Source organism: Eutrema salsugineum, unplaced genomic scaffold (assembly GCF_000478725.1).
Source record: "Eutrema salsugineum unplaced genomic scaffold, Eutsalg1_0 scaffold_14, whole genome shotgun sequence".
Classification (NCBI taxonomy): Eukaryota; Viridiplantae; Streptophyta; class Magnoliopsida; order Brassicales; family Brassicaceae; genus Eutrema; species Eutrema salsugineum.
This window is the reverse complement of record NW_006256877.1, coordinates 8,223,133-8,244,519: the sequence shown is the minus strand read 5'-3', so window position 1 is coordinate 8,244,519 and position 21,387 is coordinate 8,223,133. Positions and strand designations below refer to the sequence as shown.

Genomic DNA, 21,387 nt, shown 5'->3' with positions numbered 1-21,387 from the left:
GTACAACTCTACAAAAGACCTAGAATACATCTTCTTCTTATTTCTTAGCTTGTCTATTTCTCTTTGTAATATGAACTAGTTTGATCCCTATATTAGAGTACATAGACAGCCTTCACAAAACACATCTAGACAATCAGTAAAATTTCTTAATCCTTTTGTGTGATACTCGGTATTAACAGTTGGCGGCATCCACCAATAATAAAAAAAGAATTGCATAATTCGCTAATAAATTGCCAATCATGCACCATATATTTATGGAGATAATTGTATATTATAAATATAATACATGTGGAAGATCTGAATGTAGTAGAAAAAACAGCGTTGCAGAAATGTTGTTTGTTAAACTGTACAACATAATCACATATATGTCCAATCTTCTATTATTATTTGAGAAGTACATTTAAAAATAATTTTTATATCATGCATTATTAACAACTTTGTCATGCTGAGGTATCAATTTTAGAAAGCATTTCAGAGTTTTTTTTTAAATTAGGTTCAACTTACTAGATAAATTACATCATATGCCATTAACATTAATTTGGTTAGAGATTAGTTTATATCAACTATATATTTAATACTCAAACATTTAATTTACAAATATATTTTTTCTTTTTCTATTTCTTATCATCGTATTTATAAAAAATATTATCCATAATATTACTTATATAACTAAACATTATATTTCTTATCTCTTCTTTTTAGTCTTAATTTTGTTTAGAAAATAATCATATTATCTATTTAATAATAAAAAAATTTAAAATCTTTCATACATATTATAATTTAAATTTTCTTTTTATATCAAAGTAAAATATCTTAGTCTGATATTAGGCCGGTTAGATAGAACATATTAGTCCAATTTATTATATTTAATATGCAATTTCATTCATATAAAAATACTATTAAAATTAATTATAAAACCAGTAATTATCTAGCATTAATGTAATTGTATTAAAAAATAAATAGTATAACTTTAATTATTATTTATAATTATATAATTATCACATATATTTTTAATTATAATATATATAAATACAACTACGAAAATGTTAGTTGATATTTATAATTATAAATATATGTGTTAATTATGTAATTGTAAATATCAATTAATATTTTTATAATTATATTTATAAATATAATATTTATTTATTTCAATAAAGAAATTATGGTTAATATTTATTCTGCACATGGTGCGAATAATCACTATTATTTAATTATTACTAATTAAGTTAATAATATTAGTACATTAAATATTTTTGTTGATGTAAAATATGAAAATAATAGTATTATTTAATCATCTTAAAAGCAAAAATATTCAAATTAACGAAATGTTGTAAAAAGAAATTACTAATTTCCGAATCCAAACCTTACTTGTACACCTAAATAAACCAAATTTTCCTGTCCACTTGATTAAATATAAAATCAAACAGTAATTGAGTTGAAGTATGTTCACAACGTTGTTTCAAACAAGCACGCGCTCGCCACTCGCGTTTGGCAAACTTTCTATAGTGGGAAGAAATATAAAATTATTATAAAATCTCCGACAAGATTTTAACAAAAAAAACAGATAATATCTTCTCTGCAAAGACAAAAGCGAAAGCGAAGAAGATGAGAAGACATCCTCCACGTGTCATTTGCATCTTTTAACCTGAGCCACATGATACAACAGAGTTCTCGACTCATCTCGCTTTTTCTTCACGAAAAAAAATAAAAATAAAAAAATTAAAATAACCTTATGCTGACGTGGCTTATCTTCTCTTTGCTCTTTTAAAGTAACCTTGACTCTGCTCTTTTCCTAAACTACTCTCTCATTTCTCTCACCTATCTTTAAAGAGTTTCTCTTTTCTCTTCTTCTTCTTCGTTTTCAGATTTAGCTGTTTTCCGGTTTAATTAAGTTCGGTTCCGGCTATAGAATTGTGTTAAATAACGGAGAAAACCCACAAACGGTTGGGTTCGAGGTGAAAAAAGTCAAGTCTGCTTCTTCTTCTTCTCCAACCATGGCTATGCAGGTTTAATATCTTTATTCTTTTTAATCTTTAATATAATCCGCATCATCTTTGGTTCTGTTACTATTGTCATGTTAATTGGACAGAGGTTATGGTATTTAGACAGATTAAACCTAAAAAATTAGGCAAGAATCCAAGAGGTATGTTAGGTATTACAAATTCAAGTTTTAAACAACTTGTATTTGTCTATGTCCGAGAGAATTTTGGAACTGAAGAATATTCGATTGGCGCAGGTTAAATTGTGTTATAGACCAGGCGATTTGTGGGATATTATGGTCGGTTGTGTGTTAAAGAGATTACTACTACTTAATGTGTATTGAGAACTAGGTAAGAGCAAAGTCTCAAATCTCTAATCACTGATGGTCTAAACTCTTCTAGTTTCGTATTAATTAGTTTATAAGACTCTTTGAACATTCAGTTTCCAACATTTGTATTCATAGACTAATGTAAATTTTGGGTATTTGTTATATTTATTATAGGAACATTGTGAGAGTTTATGTGACAGAGCTTCTGATGAGCTTATTTCATCCACAGATGCCTTTTATCTCAAGGTAACTTACTTGGATCTCTTGTTTACTCTTGATTAGTTTATATCTCAAGTGAGGTCTAAAATAGTTTGTCTTTAATCCAGACAAGAAAGCCGTATACCATCACTAAACAAAGAGAGAAATGGACAGAAGCTGAGCATGAGAAGTTTGTAGAAGCTTTGAAACTCTATGGCAGAGCTTGGAGACGAATAGAAGGTGTGTGTGCTTATTCTAGATTTTAGAGAGTCTCTAATGCACATTCTAAAAATAGGTTTGATGAGGCAGTTTTATTTTGGTGAAAGATTCTGACTTTTGCTGATTCTTTCATGGAACAGAACATGTTGGAACAAAGACTGCTGTTCAGATTCGAAGCCATGCTCAGAAGTTCTTTACTAAGGTTTGTTTTTCTTTTGCTCAAACTGTTGTTAACCAAGAACGGTCTACATCAAAAAAAAGTTTCAAGTTTCAACCTTTGTCAAGTTAAACAAGATCTAATCCAAGTTTATGAATAGGTTGCTCGTGATTATGGTGTTAGCTCTGAGAAGTCTATTGAGATTCCTCCTCCAAGGCCGAAAAGAAAGCCGATGCATCCTTACCCTAGAAAGCTAGTGATTCCTGATGCAAAAGAGATGGTTTACGCTGAGCTAGCCCGGAGCTAAGTTGGTTTCAGATGAAGAATAACCGATCTCCAACATCGGTTTTGTCAGCCCATGGCTCAGATGGATTAGGTTCAATGTGTTCAAATTCACCTCATTCGTCGGTATGTTGTTACACAGACACACAATCTGGTAGTTTGAATGAGGTCTTTTTGTGTTACGAGATTCTGACATTATTGAGTTTTGACAGGGGAATGAGTTATCATCATCTCACACAGAGGAATCATTGTTTCCAGAAGCAGAGACCAAACAAAGCCTAAAGCTGTTTGGAAAGACTTTTGTAGTTGGTGATTACAACTCTTCAACAAGCTCTAATGATTCAGAGGAAATCAAGAAGAAATCAGAATTGGAAACACAATCTGTTCAATGTTCTTCTTCTTCATCTTTTGAAAACGCTGAAACAGAATTGACAAGAAAGGTGGTACCGGAGTTCAAAAGAAGCGAGAGATCAGCGTTTTCTCAGTTGAAACCGATCGAGATGAAGAATATGAAAGGGTTCATGCCTTACAAAAAGAGGATAAAGGTGGAAGAAAACATTGACAGTGTAGTAAAAATGTCATATCCTTTGTGGTGAAGTGTTTTGTGTAAATCCATTTTCAAGTCAGTTTGTGAAACTCTTTGACTCTTTTGATCTCAACTTCAGCTTCTGTGTACAAATTCTTCAGAGAATTTAGGTTAGTCTCAAGTGACCAGTAACAAATTGATGTATCTGTGGCAAATCAATCTGCAGCAAATACCCTTATGTGGTTAATATATTTCAGTATTTTGCACCATAATGAGTCCAATATGGTTATTGGGCTAAAAGACCATTTATTAAACTAAACAAAAACTCAAACAATTGCTTAAATAATGTTCGAGAGAGAGTGAGTGTGAAAGAGGTCTTCTTTTCTTCGCGCTCGTCTTCATTTCGCTCTCAAATTAAGAAACCCTAAAACCTTTTCGGATTCTACACCAGAACTGTTCATCTTCTCTCATTTTCTCTAGAAATCTGGTATTCAAACCCTAATTTCTTTTGCTCCTGAACCTTTATCTCTCTGATTCAGGTTTTCTTGTCTCACGAATTGGTTGGGTTTGATATTTCAGGGTCTACAAAAGGATAATAATGGCTGAAGCAGTGACTCGCTGGGCTTACTTGGAGACAAACTTAGGCACTCGTGTAGCTATTTTCTTTCACTACGGCGAACCCATTCCCGATTTCAAAGGTGAGGACCCAAAAATTCCAAAATCGTTTTTGTTAGCTCTTTGCTTAAATTCTATCTACATATGCTCCTTTGATTCTGATGAGTATCGTTTCTGGATGTAACAAATGACATGATTGTTTTGGTTTGATTATAGAGAGACTTTGCATGAAACACCAACAAATTTTCCCACAATTTGGGGAAATCAGTATCTGTGGGTTTAAGGTATGGTTATGTTTTGTTCATACACGTTTTGTTTTTGTTAGCAGAAAGCTAAGGAGCTGTTTTTTTTTTCTTGTTTCATAATATAAGATCAAACGCGACGGTCGGTTTTATCTTGTACCCGATGATAATTTTCTGGATTTTGCAAAGGCTTCTGAACACATCCATAAAGACTGGTTCTTGCATGTTGATGTCCTGAGTGATAAGATGAAGTTGAAAAAGCAGAAGGAAAATCGAAAGAGGAAGGAGAGAAAGCAAAAGCAAAGGCATAAGCAAAACAAGCTTTTCAAGAACCAAAATTCATCTCTTCCCGATACGGTGTTTTTTGTGATTATGTTTTCAAGAACCTTTCTTTAGCTGTTTCCTTCTCTTGCACATGCCTAATTATGCAAATACTTTTTCTTTTGTTCAGGGAAATGTAAACAGTGCTGCTCCTCTGGAGGAGACTCCTCCCAAGGAAAACGCAGTTGAGATGGATGCCAACAAGAATATCACTGCTCTGGAGGAGGCTCTTCCCATGGAAAACGCAAATCAGACAGATGCTAACAAGAACATTGTTGCTCAGGAGGAGGCTCTTCCCATGGAATATGCAAATGAGACAGATGCTAACAAGAACATTGCTGCTCTGGAGGAGGCTCTTCCCATGGAAAACGCTAATGAGACTGATGCTAAAAAGGATATTGAGATTATTGAGGAAGCTCTTCCCATGGAAAGCGCAAATGAGACAGTTGCTAACAAGGATATTACGATAAGTGAGGTCAACAATGAGGATGAAAGCATTTCCAAGCAAATTACAAAAGAGAAGTCTGATATTGTTGGTGGTGATAAGAAGCAGGATCAAGTGACCGGTAAAGCTATATCTTCAGGGGATTGTTCAACAGATAATGTGTTGGTCTCAACAGGAAACAATGTGGCTGGAGAAACAAATACGTAAGTGATCATTTAGGGGTACAATAAAAGTTTCAAACTTAGCTACACAAACTATATATGTTCTTAAACTTCTTTCTCTGTGTTGTCATTTAAACAGGTTTTCGGGGAGCATGCAAGCTCGAGTGTCACATGAAGACGATGAATACTTCTCCGTCATGTCCGGCGATGAGGAATTTGAGGCCTTCAGAAGGAGTTTCGAATATATGAGTGATTAGATATTATGCAGTGTTATAAATAAGAAATCAGACACTAAAAAAAAAAACAAGAAATCAGTATCTGGCCTCTTTTTGTTTTGTTTTGATGGATTGTGAAGTATGAACAACTGGTTTTTGTAGCAAATATTATTAACATGATCTTGAGCTGTTTTTACTTAAAAGTTCTTCGTGGATTACTTTAAGACTTGTATAACAAACAAAAAGGAAAAGGAAAGTTTCTGCAAATAAAATGGAAATACATAGCAAAATCTTCAGACAGTTCATCAGACAGGTCAGCAGATCGACAATTCATCAAATGATGGTGATGTTTCTTTTCAAGGAAGCAAGTTAATTAATCGATCTGAGTATATAACTTATATGATATATCAGTCTATGCGATATGCTAATATCACTTATATCAGTCTATGTGATATGCTAATGTCGATGTTTGGATTACATTCGTAAGATCAGTCCTTAGTTACCGGTTTATAAATTGATGTATCCGTGGAAATCAATCCACAGCAAATCATCCTGATGTGGGTAAATCAAATCCAGTATGGTAAATCAATCCAGTATTTTGCACCATAGTGAGTAGGAATGGGCAAAAAATCCATAACCGATAAAACCAAACCTAGCTAAACCGAAATAGTGTAAGTGATTTGCTTTGGTTTTGGTGTAATCTAAAAATCCATTTGATTATCATTTTTTAATTTTGTTTTTGGTTTGGTAAAACCGTAAAATTGAATAGCTTTTTTTGTTTTAATTAAAATTTAAATAATTCTATTTTTCGCCTAAACAATGTTTATTGATATCAAATTGAAGTTACAAAATCAGTATACAGAAATTTCATGAAACAAATTATTATATATCCAAATATATGTACCATATACTAACAAAGATATAAAAATGAATTTGACAATGCTTTCCGTAGATAAGTCTTATTCGCTAATGAATAACTGATTCATTATTTTCCTTTTTCATCTTCGATCTTGCTCTGATGCAAATGGTGTGCTTGTGTAGTGTTTAGGAGATTTTCAGTTCTCTTGTAGGGGCAAGTCTCCTCCAAAACAGAAAACGGTCAGGGCCTGGAAAACACAATGGGAATGTGTTTTCTGAAAGCACTCCGACGCTCAAATCAGAAAACAACTCAAAAAATAACCACAGCGTTAAGGTCGGAGATCGGAAAGATATAAAAAAACTTTTGATTAGGAAAGTGGGCCAAGAGTCTCTGAGAAGAGTGAGATCTGCTCGGGCCTGGAAGGAAAATAGGCTTTTTGAATGGAAAGAGAAGAAAGTGGAAAAGTCTGGTAAGAGATCTCCACGGTTTAGGAACCACCGTGGAGGAGAACCGAAATGAAAAAAATGTGAGGAGAGTGAGTAAAGTGAAATGACTGGAATATGGTCGGAAGACTGAAAAATGCCTCAGCTCAAGAACTACAAGTATCTAGAGAGATATCATGAAACTTGAGATAGCAAAAAGTGTGAACCCCTTTTCTATTGGAAAGAGCAACAGATTTAGAAGAGATATCATGATACATGTCTGCGTCTGGTATTCATGCAATTCAGAGAAAAACAAAAGAAGGAAAAGATAATTCAGCAACTTAAGAAGGAACTAGAGATCAGATGTTTAGAACAGAAATTAGAACAAGAAAAATAAAAAGGACAGCGAAACAAATCCCCGACAACGACGCCAAAAACTTGATGTGCTGCGAGGTGAGAGAACAGGTTTTACCCTTAATAAAAACAAATGAAAGCTGCAAGTGCACATCTACTCAGTTGTAGTACTTAGGGATCAAATCCACAGGGATTTGTGTGCCTAGTATTTTTCTACGGTTTCTAAGTTTATGTCTAGACTAAATCGGTTTTAGGGGTTGGTTGTTTGTCACAAATTTAACTAAAACTAAAGAAAGCAAATAAATCTATCCTAAAACGCAAGTAGAGAATCAAATGGAAGCAATTGAAACAAGTAAAATTCAAACTAAAACAAATAAAATGCAGATCTAAGAAAGCCAGTAAATATCGATTGGTTTGTAAACTATGACTAAAAACGCTGGACTTTCAGGAACTCCACGGGGATCATAATTGGTTTCAACACTAGGGATTTTAGATTGGGATTGACGGATATCAAAATTTTAGGGTTCTAGAGCTAGAGTTCGGCGGTATGACTACGTCACCGTCGTGATCATAACAAACTGTTTCTCGCAACCCTGACCAGTAGGTTTCCACTCTGGCTCTGGAGGGGAGAAAATGCAAGAGCTGCACAGGACTCGTCAGTACTCACGATTTCGCCGCAGGCAGGTTTCTACTCCTACGGAAAAATCGCCTGTTTCATTCTAGGTCGGATACTTAATGAAAACTTTCACAACACTAATTATCTAGATCAGATACGAGGTGATCAATCAAGCATACATGCATTAAAGATGAGAATAAAAAGAGAACATAGTTTAAATCCTAGATCTAAAAACCTAGATGTCTTAATAGATTATGAGAGCCCCTTTCGGGAACCCTATGCCTAACTCGGGATCTACTCAGCCATGGCTGAGGTCGACATCATCATTGGTTTTAATGGAAGCAATCAAAAACAGTAAAGAAAATAGATTAAAGAAAGTTTCTCTATTGATGAATTCAGAGTTGAAGAATTCTCTCTAAAATTCCGTAAAACGGCCGGAAAAAGGGTTTGTAAAAGTATGATAGGTGATGTCTAAAAACGACCTAAATGACAAGTATTTATAGTCTTCAATACTCCAAGGTCTCTAGGGTTCCGGAATTGAGGTTGGGAAATGACTTGGGTTTCAGAAATGAGCTTTTTAAGTCGGTGATGTCTGGCTGCAGTCGCGCGAGGTGTGACCATGGGGAATGAAGGCTTTGCCGCGGTTGCATTACTCTCGCTGCGGTGGATTCGTCCACGTAGGAAGGATCAAATTTGTCCCAACATGTAGCATCTCTTGGCTGAACCTCCAATTCGCACACTGCCTGAGAAAACCCAATACTTCTGGTAATAGTACTGAAAATTGACATTTAGATACCTAACGCTTCCATATCAAAGTCATTTGAAGAAATTTGACTTTGTTTTCCTCCAGATTTGATCTGTAGAAAGCCTTCAGCCTTATCACGAACCAGAGTCTTCTTTGAAATCATAATGGTCGTCCACCTGAAAACGACTCCCACGAAGAAGATCCTCGACCAACAATGGAGACACACATGCACATCAAAAGTTTCTTCAAATTTAAAAGAACATCAACATAAACAAACCATGTCAATATTGCTGCTTGAGTACACACATCCTTTTGAAAAGTAATCAATGCATCATTCACACCAAAGGCAATGAATTATTGCAATCGACATCGTATTGGATCACTCCAATTTGACAAGGAACTAAGATAGAAACTGAAGAAACAATCCTGAATAACATTTAAAGAGATAAAATTCCAAGGTGGTTTCAAGTTTCGGAAATCATCCGAAGGGGATAACTTCAACCAACCGACAGAGATTTCACTCAGGCGGACTAAAACCGACAGAATTGACCCATAGAAACAGGAAATCAACTATCAAACAATGCTCCTCAGGAGGAAGAGAAAGCAAGTGCGTGAATCGCACAAATAAGACTCTCTCACAAGAGAAGGAGAAAACATGAGTTTTATTCCAAGTTTACAAACTAAAAATAGAGAAAAATAAAGAGTACAGCCGATGTCTGCCGGAGAATCACGAAGATCTGGTGGTTGTGAAAATTACTCTAGAGTTGCGAGAGAGAAAACAGGTTTTCTAATTCTTTCTTTCCCAAAATTTTTAATTCGCGATATTTAAATAATTCTATATATTTTTAGTTTAATCTGAGTTTATTTTTTATTGAACTTTTCATTATAAATTTCTAAATCTTTCATAAAATTAAAATTTAAGATTAAAAAAATCTACAAAATAATAGAAATCCTAAATAAAACAAACACAACAATTGTTGGCCGTAAAACAATTGTGAACATTTGTTTCTATTTTTTAAACTTGTGTGATGTCTTACTCTTCTACACAAGTCATAATTGATCTTCTAAATATTCAAATATTTTATATAAGAAACTGATCATTCTATCTCTCATGAGTGAAAATTATGGAATTAATTAAAAAAAATTATAACCGAATCGAATTTGAACCGAACTGCAAATTTTATTTATATAGTTTAAATTTTATAAGAAAATACCAAACCATAATGTATGTGGTTTTTATATGGTTTAAATTTTTCTAAAACTGATAAACCGTAATAAGAAACCTGAGATCACCAAAAACCAAATTAAAAACCGAAGTGCCACCTTTTTTTTTGTCGCCATTCCATTAAAATGGAAAGCCCATCAAAGGCAAGAACATGTGATACAATAGTTTAAGTCGACGCCCAATAAAACCCAAGGTAATACAACAAACACGTGTAATGATACGGGCTGGGCACAGTTATTTGGTACTCGTCCCGTATTCGTTACTTGACCCGTATTTGCCCTGTAAAACCAAGTACTACTTGTTTTGATCAAGTCGAGTATCAAATATCTTAAGAAAATTACTTACAAGTATAAGACAAGTATCAAGTATTAAAAAAAAGTTACTATTTGGTCTTGTTGACTTATTACTCGTTTCCAATCTCTGATTTCTTTTAAATTTTATCCCACATCGATTACAACATAACAAAAAAGAGTTTTCTTATAAAAAGACAAATAAGTAGCTAAACTTCAATATTTAAGGCTTTCCAAAAACTCAAAAGTTAAAATATTATATATTATCATGGACTTCAATTTAATATGACCAATATTTTAATTTTTTTAGTATTTTACTTGTATTTTTACAAGTAACCGGACAAGGCAAGTAACTTGCAAGTAATAATTTTTTTGGAAAGTACTTAAAATTGCAAGTACTTGATATTAACGGATCAAGTACAAGTATAAATATCTTGATACTTGAATGGAGCGGGTCAAATATCAAGTATACCAAAAATAGCAAGTACTTGTTCCGTGCCCAGGCCTGGAACTAAACAAAAGAGCATACACGTGTCGTGGATGAAGGAGCTCGAACAGCACCGCCTCAAAATCAATTGGAAAACTCTGGTAGACTTCGATCTCCTACACCACCGTCAGTTGCCGCGAACTTCAATTCCTTAAATACTAAATTGCACCACCGCAACATCTTCCTCTTCAGATTTCACCAGCTATAATGGATGAATCTTCCCCAAATCGCCGAGATAAACCAACGAGAAACTTATATGATTTGACAGCAAAATTGCCTTAACCAAATCTATAAGTTAATCGACACATGATTCTTAATTTTGTAAGAGAAACTCTGGCTTAACCTTTGAGGTAGAGATTTATTTCTCTCCAAACAGAAAGATCGAGCATAACGATTAAAGAGAATAGATCTAATATCAACTTTAAGTCGCCGGAGAAAGAGAAGAAGATGAGAGATCCGAAAACGAAAAACCTTCTGTTTTAAACCTTGAAAAGATCAATAAATCCTTCAACTTGATGAAATCCTTCACTCCACTAAGAATTAGCAAATGATTAAACTCACATAAGAAAAAGAATTTGAAAATATATATCTCTAGCAAAAAATCCGTTAATCGAAAGATTATTAACACACCAAAAAACAAAGTTAATCGGACTAAGCTGAAGAAATCCGGATTCGCCGGAATTTATTAGCTCCGGATGAATCAGAAATTTAATCTGATATTAATCGGAAATTTACAGAAAAATTTGAGAAAAAATTATTTCTCTGTGAAAGATGAGGATGACAGAACATAGAGAGAACCGAAGTGCCACTTAAAAGACTATTTATTAAACTAAAATAAAAACTTAAACAATGCCTTAAATAATAGAAACAATTACACAATAAGACACTTTATGTCTTTTGTTTTACAAAGAAAGACACTTCCAACTATTGGTATACTTTTCCAAAGTGAGAAGACATCTCTGCCCTTAAAACTACTTACCATTTCCCGATCGCACTTTAACTTACCCTCTAATTTACCGTTCTGTAAAATCATTTCTCTCCTCTTTCTATTCCGTCGAAACCCTACTTCTTCTCCACTATCGCCGGCGTCTTACTATCTCTTCCGTCGATCCCATCTCGCCTCAAAATTAAACAGTTTTTTGCTTCTCCATCGCTCATTTGTCATCCTGTAGCCCTTTCCCTTCATCGAGATTTGGCAATTTCCACTATAACTCATATTCCGAATATGTCAGGTATAGGATCTCTCGTTCGAAGAACTCTTTAGTTTCTCGTTTTGTTTGTTCATGCGCGAGAGTTTGCTTTATAGTAGATTTCCTGTTATTGTTCGGTTTCAGTATTGTTTACCGTTTAGTATTCTTTTTTTTTTTATAAATTCCATCCCAAATTTCGTCTGCAGATTCAGTTCCCGACTATGAATGCGACGACCGTTTACCGCCGCGGTTGTTTGCTACGGACAGATTCCCAGTCAACCCTATCAACGTCTACTCCAAGCCAGACACCCTTACCTTTCTCCTTGATGTCTTGCGAGGTTCTCCAGAGTTGGAAACTATTTTAAACTCCCCTTTCCGCCATCTATTTGAACTCCCAGCTGTCAGATGCCCTATATCGTGTAAGCTCATCCACACTCTCTTAACCAGACAAGTTGTTAGCAAGAAGAAATATGAGATCTGGATAGTATTTGGTGGACAACCTTTTCGTTTTGGATTGAGGGAGTTCGGTTAACTTACTGGATTGCCATGTGGCGAGTTCCCTGAGGATTACGACCCCGACTTTCAGGGGCAAGCTGACGTAGTTCCGGATGACTACTGGCGAGAATTAATAGGCAATGATCCTAAGACTACTCTCGCTGACATTGGTTACATGCTTAGAACCGATCCGGATATGCCTACCAGCAGAAGACTTCGTCTAGCTTTGCTTATAATTGTGGACGGCGTACTAGTTGCTAACACACAGATACACAAGCTCACTCCTAGATATGTTCGCATGTTGGAGGACCTTGATGCATTCCTCTCATTTCCTTGGGGGAGAGAATCCTTCCTTAAAACCATTGCATGTATGCGTCCTTCGAAGAAAGTTCCAGGCAAAGTCGATGACCCCGTAACAGCGTTTAGGCAATTGCTTCACCAATCCACTTTTCGGATGCAAGGCTTTCCTCTTGTCTTACAACTTGTTGCATTCGAAGCCATCCCGTCCCTCCCCTTAAAGTTACCTAATGACTCCGCTCATCCCACACTACTCGAGTGGAATGCTGTAAAACTTCGCAAAAACGACTCTCTATCCATCCGGGACGTGCTTGACGTTGAGTTTGCGGACAATGTAACTCTTCTTTCTTAATGCTCTTCCAATTTATCTCCATTACAGATGTATTACCTTTACTGACTAAACTTTTGTTTCTCGGCTTTGATGGTAGCTGATTGTCCATCCACTTATAGAAGTCCACACTCCCGATGTGATTGGATGGGGTGAATGGGATGATGAAATTCGGGACAGGAAAGTTGATTACTTGATGGAGCTGGTAAGCAAAAGGCATTCATTCATCAAGAACGTTTGGCCGGGTGGAGACGCTTCCGAGCCGTTAAGGATTCATGTCCCAACACCTGTTCAAAGCGTTCATCGAAGACACATTGTAGATCGTAAGAAAAAACATTCGCAGCCTCACACTCCGTCAAAGCTACGCCCAAGGAAGAAATTGACTAAGCATGTGAGTCGGCGAAAACAGAAAACCATCGACGAGTATTGCGTCCGCAGAGAGGTACAATGCGAAAACCAGAACGAGTGGCTGCTGTCGCAGGTTAAGCAGTTGGTCTTACGTGTACAAAAACTGGAAGATAAAGTCAGAGCAAGGAAGCCTGTGCGGTTTGGTAAACTTTCATCCCAACGGCTCAATTCTACCAGACAGAAAAGCAGACGTCAGCAAAAGTGACACTCCCCAATACGATCATTCTCCTCTACAGTCTGCATCTCGAATTATCTGCCTAACTGAAGACAACTACACACCCGAAAATTCTGAAACCAGCCAATCAGGCAACCAGGATGGAAACGATAATGATTTCATTGACTCCGTAAGTATCTTATTAATCAGTAATTTCTGAAAGCACTCAATCTAGGCAAGCTTCTTTACACTTATACAATATAACAATTTAATGTCTCCCTTACAGGAACCACCCGTCGATGACTGTCAAAGACAAGAGGAAGATGGTCAAAAAAATCATTCGGCCGCTGACTGTCAATGACAAGAGGAAAATGGTCATAAAAATCCCGCCGCCGCTGACTCCATTATGGATGACTTCCTAGCTGAACAACCTGGAGAGGAAGCTGTCGTTCCACCCGCCTCCTATGTTGCACAATGCGGTACAGAACATCAAGGCACTCAACTCGGTAGATACCTAACTTCTTTTACTCATCTTAACCTTGACTACTTATATCTATAAAATGATGCAATCTTATATTTATCATACAGAGGTCATCCATCAGGAAAGTGTAAGCGAAAGTACTGCTATTCCCTTCTTAACGCAATTGGGGCCTTTCCTCTACCACAATGTAACGTTCCAGAAACTCATGTTTAGAATCAACATACCATCGTGGCATAATATATACATTTCCTCTAACGTTTTCGTTTTGCAAGTTCCAGCCTGGTGTCGACTACGCAGATGGATGCATTTCCAAAGTACTTGAAGACATAAAAGAGGACGATGAGGTGGGACTCCAAAATGCAAAACTCAAGGTATCTACATTTTAACATGTTTTCATTTCGATTTAGAATTTTTAGACATGATTCGAGGGTGTGACAACCATCATTGTACTATCAGGCTATTGACCAACCGAGGCTTCTTACAACAAAAGCAAACTGTCTGGCCACTGGTTCCTCCCACCCTGAAACTGCTCATCTAAATCCCGTCCACTCGGGGGTACACGATGCGGAGAACAAAATTGGAACTACCACAGATCAATCCATGTTTTCATGGAATATAGGCGATAGAGATCATGGACAAACATTCATGGATATAGGAGGAGATGAACGAGCTGATGGACACACAGTCATGGATACAGGCAAAGATGGATCAGAACAAGTTGATGGACAAACAGTCATGGATATAGGCGAAGATGAACCAGCTGATGGACAAGTCATCTTCCAAGTCGACAGTAGTGGGCAAATGCACAAAACGCAGCTCATGGAGAAGGGTGCTACATCGCAAGTTCAACATGATGCAGATTTTGAGTCCTTCGTCTCTCTTACGCCCCAATTGGATTCAGCGACGCAGCCAACTCTAATGATCACCGATCGTCCAGATCAGGATGGACACCCACCAGTGGATACCATAGTGGAAACTCGTGAAGTAATTACCGAAGGTGTTCTATCCACTGACCGATGTCACTCAATCCTGTACTGGTCTCGCATGTTCCAGAAACAATTCGGCCGTGTACCTTGAGCAATAGCCTACCGTCGAGTGACACAGTACCCAAATCAAACGACCCAGTAAAAGACCAACTTCACCAACCGAAGAACGACAATTTTGAAACATCGGAGGTATACACAAACTTACCACACTTGTTTGGTCAGCGTCTTAATCTATTTACAAGTTCACTCACTTATTGCAAGGTCAAGCTGACGGTGAAGTACTTTACGTCAGTGATTCATCTCCACCGCCGCAGAGGGTCCAGCACTCGCCCTCAGACGAGGAGCAACGTTTAGCTGTGGCTTTAAGGGAAAAAGTTACGTCGCCGTCTACAGTCCTTCTGCAAAGTGTTGATGAACAAGAGTTTAAGTTATTCCACGACACCTTGCGCCATTGCATTAAAGTGTAAGTGTATCCACAGATATCTATCTTCCTTAATGGTTATAGACAAACCTAACCCAGTTTCTATCACGATTTGCAGAAAACACACCACTGCGGATAACTTTACCTTCGACAATGAATTCATCCTCAACCTTGCTACACCTCAGAAATGGATTTCAACGCTTGTAAGTATCACTCTCTTTACCTTTTTAATGCATTCATTTCATGTTCACTTACTTGTTCTTCCATATACAGCACATGGAGGTGCTCATGTCATTCCTCGGTTCACGTCACAATCGTATTTTACAAGCAGAACAAGCATGCTTTGCGTCTCCATGGTTAATTAACCACTTACAAGGCAAGTATCGTTCTTGGAAAGCTGCTAAAAACAAGGATAAGATTAGATGGGATGACCATCTAACAGCATTTGTGAAGGCCGAACAACAAACATGGCTTCTGGACGTGGACACGGTTTATGCACCAATGTGTTGGGATAACGAGCATTGGGTGGGTCTTGCTATAAACCTCCGTTGCTGGTTCGTTGAGGTCCTTGATCCACTTCCCTCCCTTAACGCCGACCGTAAGGTGGATAAATATCTGCAACCTGTTCTAGATCTCCTGCCGCACATTATTCAGACGATGTGTCCAAAGGAAGCTCCAAGAGAATATGGAACGCAACCGTTTAGGTATACTAGAGTGACTGGCCTTTATGAGAACACTAGAGGCGATGACTGTGGTCCTGTAACACTGAAGTTTCTCGAGCTACACGCACATGGTGACGCAGCAATGTCCGAGATATCTGATTCAATGGTAGACGGTTTCAGGAAGCAATACGCCATGGATATCGATAAGCATTTAGTGGTTCCCATATACTTTCCGGCACCCTCTCAATGAGTAAGAACTGACTCACTTCACTGCGGATTGTCCACTTGTCCAGTCTACGCTGTGCACCGTATTGATATCTTCTAAATACTCGGTTTCTGTGTACGTTTTCTGGTGTACGTTTTAGGATTTCCTCTTTCTGAACTAACTTTCCGGATTTTCTACTTTCTTCTCCGTTTGTTATAACATTATTGCAACCTTATCCACATTAACCGTTGTCCACCCGGTTGTATCCACTCTAATACACTTCACACCTCTTGGCCTATAAAACGTGGTCCGAACTAGTGACCTATTGGAATATCCATAAATTTGTATCCTCACAATTACGATTAATGTATGATACATCAATTACAACGTCTCTTCAACCAGTTTATTCTGTAATCTCACCTATCCACTTTCGTTGTTTACACTCTAACATAGTGGTGCCTGAACTCGTGGATACATAAAAGCTAACATACATCACCTCCAAAACATACAAGTCAGCACAATTCAAATGCAATTGTAAAAATTGTTAACGTTTTATACTCTTAATATGGATTCGCCTCGTATCCAAGTTTCTTATAATAACGAATACGTACAGCATGGACATCGAAGAACTACAAACCAACATTGTAAGACATCGAATATGTCTTAAGGGTCATCGGATAATTTCACACATTGCACACAATAATACCTAATCCAACATTTAATGGAAAATGTTCACAAAGCACTCAACTACGATTTCTGCCTACTACGAAGATAAATTCAGTGCAAACTACAGTACTCACGGAACCGATTATGCCTTACACACTTCAGTTAGACTTACAAGAAAACAGAAAATATAAGATCATCAGAAATCCAACAACTATCCCGAATCTCACAAGCACTTTAGCATCCGCAACTCCTCTGATATTTAAGACACGGTATCCTGTCCTCTCAAGTTCACTAACAGATGACTTCAGGTCATTGTAGTCTTCGTGACACCCAGAAAGCAGATCTTTGAGTTCGTTTATCAACACCCTCAGCGTAGTGACCTCATCGCGAAGAAGATCCACATCTCGCCAAACCTTAGGAGGATCTACGAGGTCGCCACTGTCACCAGTCAAAATGTACTTCAGCCGATCTGCTTGGTATCCAAGCTTCATCTCTTTCTGTGTAAACTGCTGCATAACAGCTACATCCCACCATTTATGGAAATTGCAACCACCATCCTATTCAAGGTGGTTACCGATTAATATTTTTTCAAATTATACAAAGTGTTTATATAAAGAAAACCAAGTAAAAAAACGGAGATATCCAATTAAATACCTCTCTCATTTCGCATCTGAAAAAACGACGACCTCGGTTGTCTGGTTGCTCTGATGTATCCAACAAAAGAGGCTGCCCACAGTAGCACTTTTTAGGTATACCCTCATCGTACAAATCTGCGTACTCCATTGCGTTCAAGCTTTCTCTCGACGAAGAGCTTAAGCTGTAGCTGAAAGTCATGACCTACTTACAGACGACAGCGCGGCGACACCAAACCTCACATCTTAAAGACAACTTAAAACCTAATTTGAGGGCACTGTTGTCATTTAAGACAAACCTCATAGGTTTTTATTTTCTCATCCATCTTTAGTATCCATAACTTTTTATCCAATATATATCAAACACATACCCAACTACATTACCATAAACCATCCACCAGTCATTAAGTTATTATAAGAAAACTCCAAATTGTAACGCAGTCACGCCTTGCATGATCAATATCATCATAAAATAATGAAAATAATCCGTACTTTACTCATACCACTCAAAACAACCCATAATACGGTACCAAAACCAAAACCACACTCAATATAATCCGTACCACTCATAACAAGCCATAATACGGTACCAAAAAAAGTTTACAAAAGGGAACAGTTGTCCAAGGTTTTTCATCCACGCCCAAAGAAACATCAAGGGCTAATAACGTTTACATCCAAACAAACAAAAGAAGGGAACATCCACCACAAGCAATAAAGTGGTAATGGCTACTGAGTGTAACTGTTCCTAAATCGGATTTGTGCAGCTGCTTCGATTGTGTCCAGACAACCGACACCGTCCACACTTGTTTGGCACTGATTTTGACACCTGATTACCCTGCATATATGTTTACCATTACATTACTTTCAGTCAATGTAACTACATATCCAATGCAAATTTTACCTTAATCTCGCCAATGGAGGGTATCCGCAACTCCTTAGGATGGCCGGAAGGTCTTCTTGTTTTAGGTGGAAACAAAATTGAACTACTGACCTCCATAGGTACATCTACTTCATTCGGGTTACCCACTGGATTAATAACACCTTGGTAAGTTTCCGCCCATGTTGAAGTTTTATAACAATCTCCCACTAAGCTCGCATACGGAAGTCCAACAGAATCGGCTGCAAACAGTGCATGTCCACACGGTATTTTAAGTTTCTGAAATGCCTGGCATGTACACTTCCGGTCATTTAAGACAACATTGTTCTTAGTCCCAAATCGATTAACAATCTGTATACTCCAGCTAGATACACTATTGATCTTGCTACCCTTTGTGTTCGCCATATACTTAGTCATTACTTTATCAACCTCTGGCGTAACAATACCGCGATGCCTAGCTGACTTCTTACGGCGAGCTAGCAAACCATCTGGTCATCCACTACAAGAAAGATCGGCTTTTACGTCGGCAGATATCGACGTAAATTCGACGTAAAAGAACATTTACGTCGAGTTAACGACGAATTACAATTCGTCGTAAAACGATCGTCGTAAAACCCAAATCGTCGTAAAATCGTCGTAAAATTACCAACTCCGGAAAATCGTCGTAAAATCGTCGGAAACAATTCGTCGTAAATGCGACGTAAAATTACCAACTCCGGAAAATCGTCGTAAAATCGTCGGAAACAATTCGTCGTAAATGCGACGTAAAATTTCCAACGGATGTACAACGAAATAACTCCATCATAAGAACGACGTAAAATCGATGTAAAATTACATCGATTTAACAACGATTAGGAGACGAAGAATTTCAATTAAGGGAAAAATAAATTTTTAATTATCGATGTTAAATCGTCGTAAATTTTCGACGTAAATCCGACGTAAAGATATTCGTCGTAAATTCGTCGTTAAATTTTTCGACGTTAGATCGACGTAACTTTACGATGAATTTACGTCGATTAATTCGATTTAATTCGATTTTAATAAATTAATTATTTAATTCGATTTTAATTTAATTAATGAATTTTTAAAATAATAAAAAAATTAAAAATAGAAAAAATTTGAAATTTAAATTCAAAAATAATTTATAAATAAAAAAAAATTACTACAAATTGTTTTTTACAAAAAAACCTAATCTATACAAAGTCGTAATCGTCGAGGTTGAGATCGACGTCACGAGGAAGCTCTCCGTCTTGGCCGCCCGTCGCTGCTGGACCGACGTTTTCCGTCTGCACTACCGGAGCCGAAGACTGACCGCCCGTCACTGCTGGGACCGGAGCCGAAGTCTGACCGCCCTGCGTCTGCGGGTCCGAGGGTCCAGTACCGGAAGTAGCTCCGGTCTCAAAAACCCTCCGTGCTCGCTGTTGCCTCGCTCGGATTGCGGTGGCCAACTGCGGAACCGCTTCCGCAATGATGTCGAAAAGATCATGGATCTCGGTGAGCTCCTGCTTCTGGGCCACTTGCTGCGGATCCTGCGGGCGGTGGAATCCGGAAGCTGTGGCGGCAGGACAGTCTCTAATAGAGGCCATCCCTAAGGTTCGGCCCTTCTTCTTCGGAGCGACCTACAAATGGAAAATAAAAACGTTAATTATTTATTAAGTAATTATAAATATAATAAATTTTTAAAAAATTGAAATAGATCATACCTCTTCGAAAATCTGGTCTTGCTCAGCGACGGTCAACGGTACGTGGATAGTACCGTCAGGTGTGGCCTGGGTCTCCCGCTCGGCGATCCGCTGCATAGCGGCATTGTAGATCTCCTTGGACCGAGCGTCGACAAAGCTCCCGTCCTTCTTCCGGTGAGTGGTCTCGAAGAGCTTCGTCATTGGAGGTAGTTCTCCTCCGTTCTCCTCGGCCTACCAATTAATAAACATTATTAGTCAAAAATATTTAATAAATTATAGTAATAAATAAAATTAAAATAATAATGAAATAAATTATATTTAATTACTTACCATCATGAGACGTCTTCCCGCAAAAGATACTTGGCCAGAAGTGTGCGGGGTCACTAACTTCTCACCAGTCACCGGATCGACCCGGTTTCGGACGGCCGAACACTTAGCAGCGGTGGTTTGGGCATGCGGGTCCACCCAATACGCCTTCAATCCGTTCCAACACCAAGTGGACATGGAGCTCGGCTTTGCGTCGTCGCCGTCGGTCTCCCATTTCCGCTTCCAATCGGAAACGGTGTTGACTAGGCGTTTCTTCGCCTTTTCCACGAAAGCATCGCGGACCGTCTCGTTGATCCCGATGTCCCAGTTCCACCGTTGCTGCAAAAGAAAACAAAAAATTAGATAAACAATATAAAAGTAAGATTAATTAAATTTAAAACAATTTAAAATGATATAAATAATATTTAAAAATATTACCGCGAAGCACTTGTACCAGGTGTCGCACGTCTCTTGCGACACCTTGCTCCAATTGTAGTGCGGCTCCACGAAATGACTCTTAATGCAGTCGGAAACGCTCCGACCGACACAATTATCCAAAGTAAACCTATGAACACAAAAAAAAAAAAATTATTACATCCCTCCCTTAAGTAAATTAAAGCGTTAATTTAAAAACTATAAAAAACAAAAAAGTTTACTTACCAATAAGAGCCTGGTTCCGCTTTTCCGGGAACCAGACGTCGTAAAGCCCCCCGTCCCGGTAAGGCTAGTAAATCCTCAACCGTAAACTGGGCATACGGATGAGGAGGGACGGGTACCGGTTCGGCAGCCGGGGCGGGTACCGGTTCGGGAGCCGGTGGAGGAGGCGGTGGTGGAGGCGGTGGTGGAGGCGGTGGTGGAGACGGCTCCGCGGTATTCGGAACCTGAGAGGCTCCGGAAGATGAGGAAGGGA

At 37.8% G+C, this 21,387-nt stretch overlaps 4 protein-coding genes across 5 annotated transcripts; 3 read left to right on the top strand and 1 right to left on the bottom strand.

The window, feature by feature from the left end:
- Window positions 1-1,794: 1,794 nt before the first annotated feature.
- LOC18022710 (protein REVEILLE 2) lies at window positions 1,795-3,959 on the top strand. The gene is given in 7 exon segments (XM_024159007.1): window positions 1,795-2,006; window positions 2,483-2,554; window positions 2,635-2,746; window positions 2,866-2,927; window positions 3,043-3,186; window positions 3,189-3,290; window positions 3,377-3,959. Coding segments are annotated over 7 exon segments (888 nt in total). The 5' UTR covers window positions 1,795-1,994; the 3' UTR covers window positions 3,761-3,959.
- Window positions 3,960-4,097: 138 nt separating this feature from the next.
- Window positions 4,098-5,871, top strand: LOC18022709. 2 transcript variants are annotated; one of them, XM_024158907.1, is made up of 6 exons: window positions 4,098-4,177; window positions 4,270-4,388; window positions 4,522-4,589; window positions 4,677-4,904; window positions 4,999-5,516; window positions 5,614-5,871. In XM_024158907.1, exons 2-6 carry the CDS (start codon window positions 4,289-4,291, stop codon window positions 5,729-5,731), a joined length of 1,032 nt encoding a protein of 343 aa, XP_024014675.1. In that variant the 5' UTR covers window positions 4,098-4,177; window positions 4,270-4,288; the 3' UTR covers window positions 5,732-5,871. The 2 variants fall into 2 exon arrangements, with proteins under 2 accessions (XP_024014675.1, XP_024014676.1); XM_024158908.1 differs by having other exon boundaries at window positions 4,121-4,388.
- A 6,041-nt stretch (window positions 5,872-11,912) lies between these two features.
- LOC112088464 lies at window positions 11,913-13,610 on the top strand. The gene is made up of 4 exons (XM_024158748.1): window positions 11,913-11,919; window positions 12,084-12,331; window positions 12,434-13,003; window positions 13,098-13,610. The coding sequence occupies exons 1-4, from the start codon at window positions 11,913-11,915 to the stop codon at window positions 13,608-13,610; spliced, it is 1,338 nt and encodes a 445-aa protein (XP_024014516.1).
- Window positions 13,611-18,357: 4,747 nt separating this feature from the next.
- LOC112088463 lies at window positions 18,358-18,906 on the bottom strand. The gene is made up of 2 exons (XM_024158747.1): window positions 18,514-18,906; window positions 18,358-18,447 (listed from the first exon to the last, which is right to left on the bottom strand). Exons 1-2 carry the CDS (start codon window positions 18,904-18,906, stop codon window positions 18,358-18,360), a joined length of 483 nt encoding a protein of 160 aa, XP_024014515.1.
- Window positions 18,907-21,387: the final 2,481 nt, after the last annotated feature.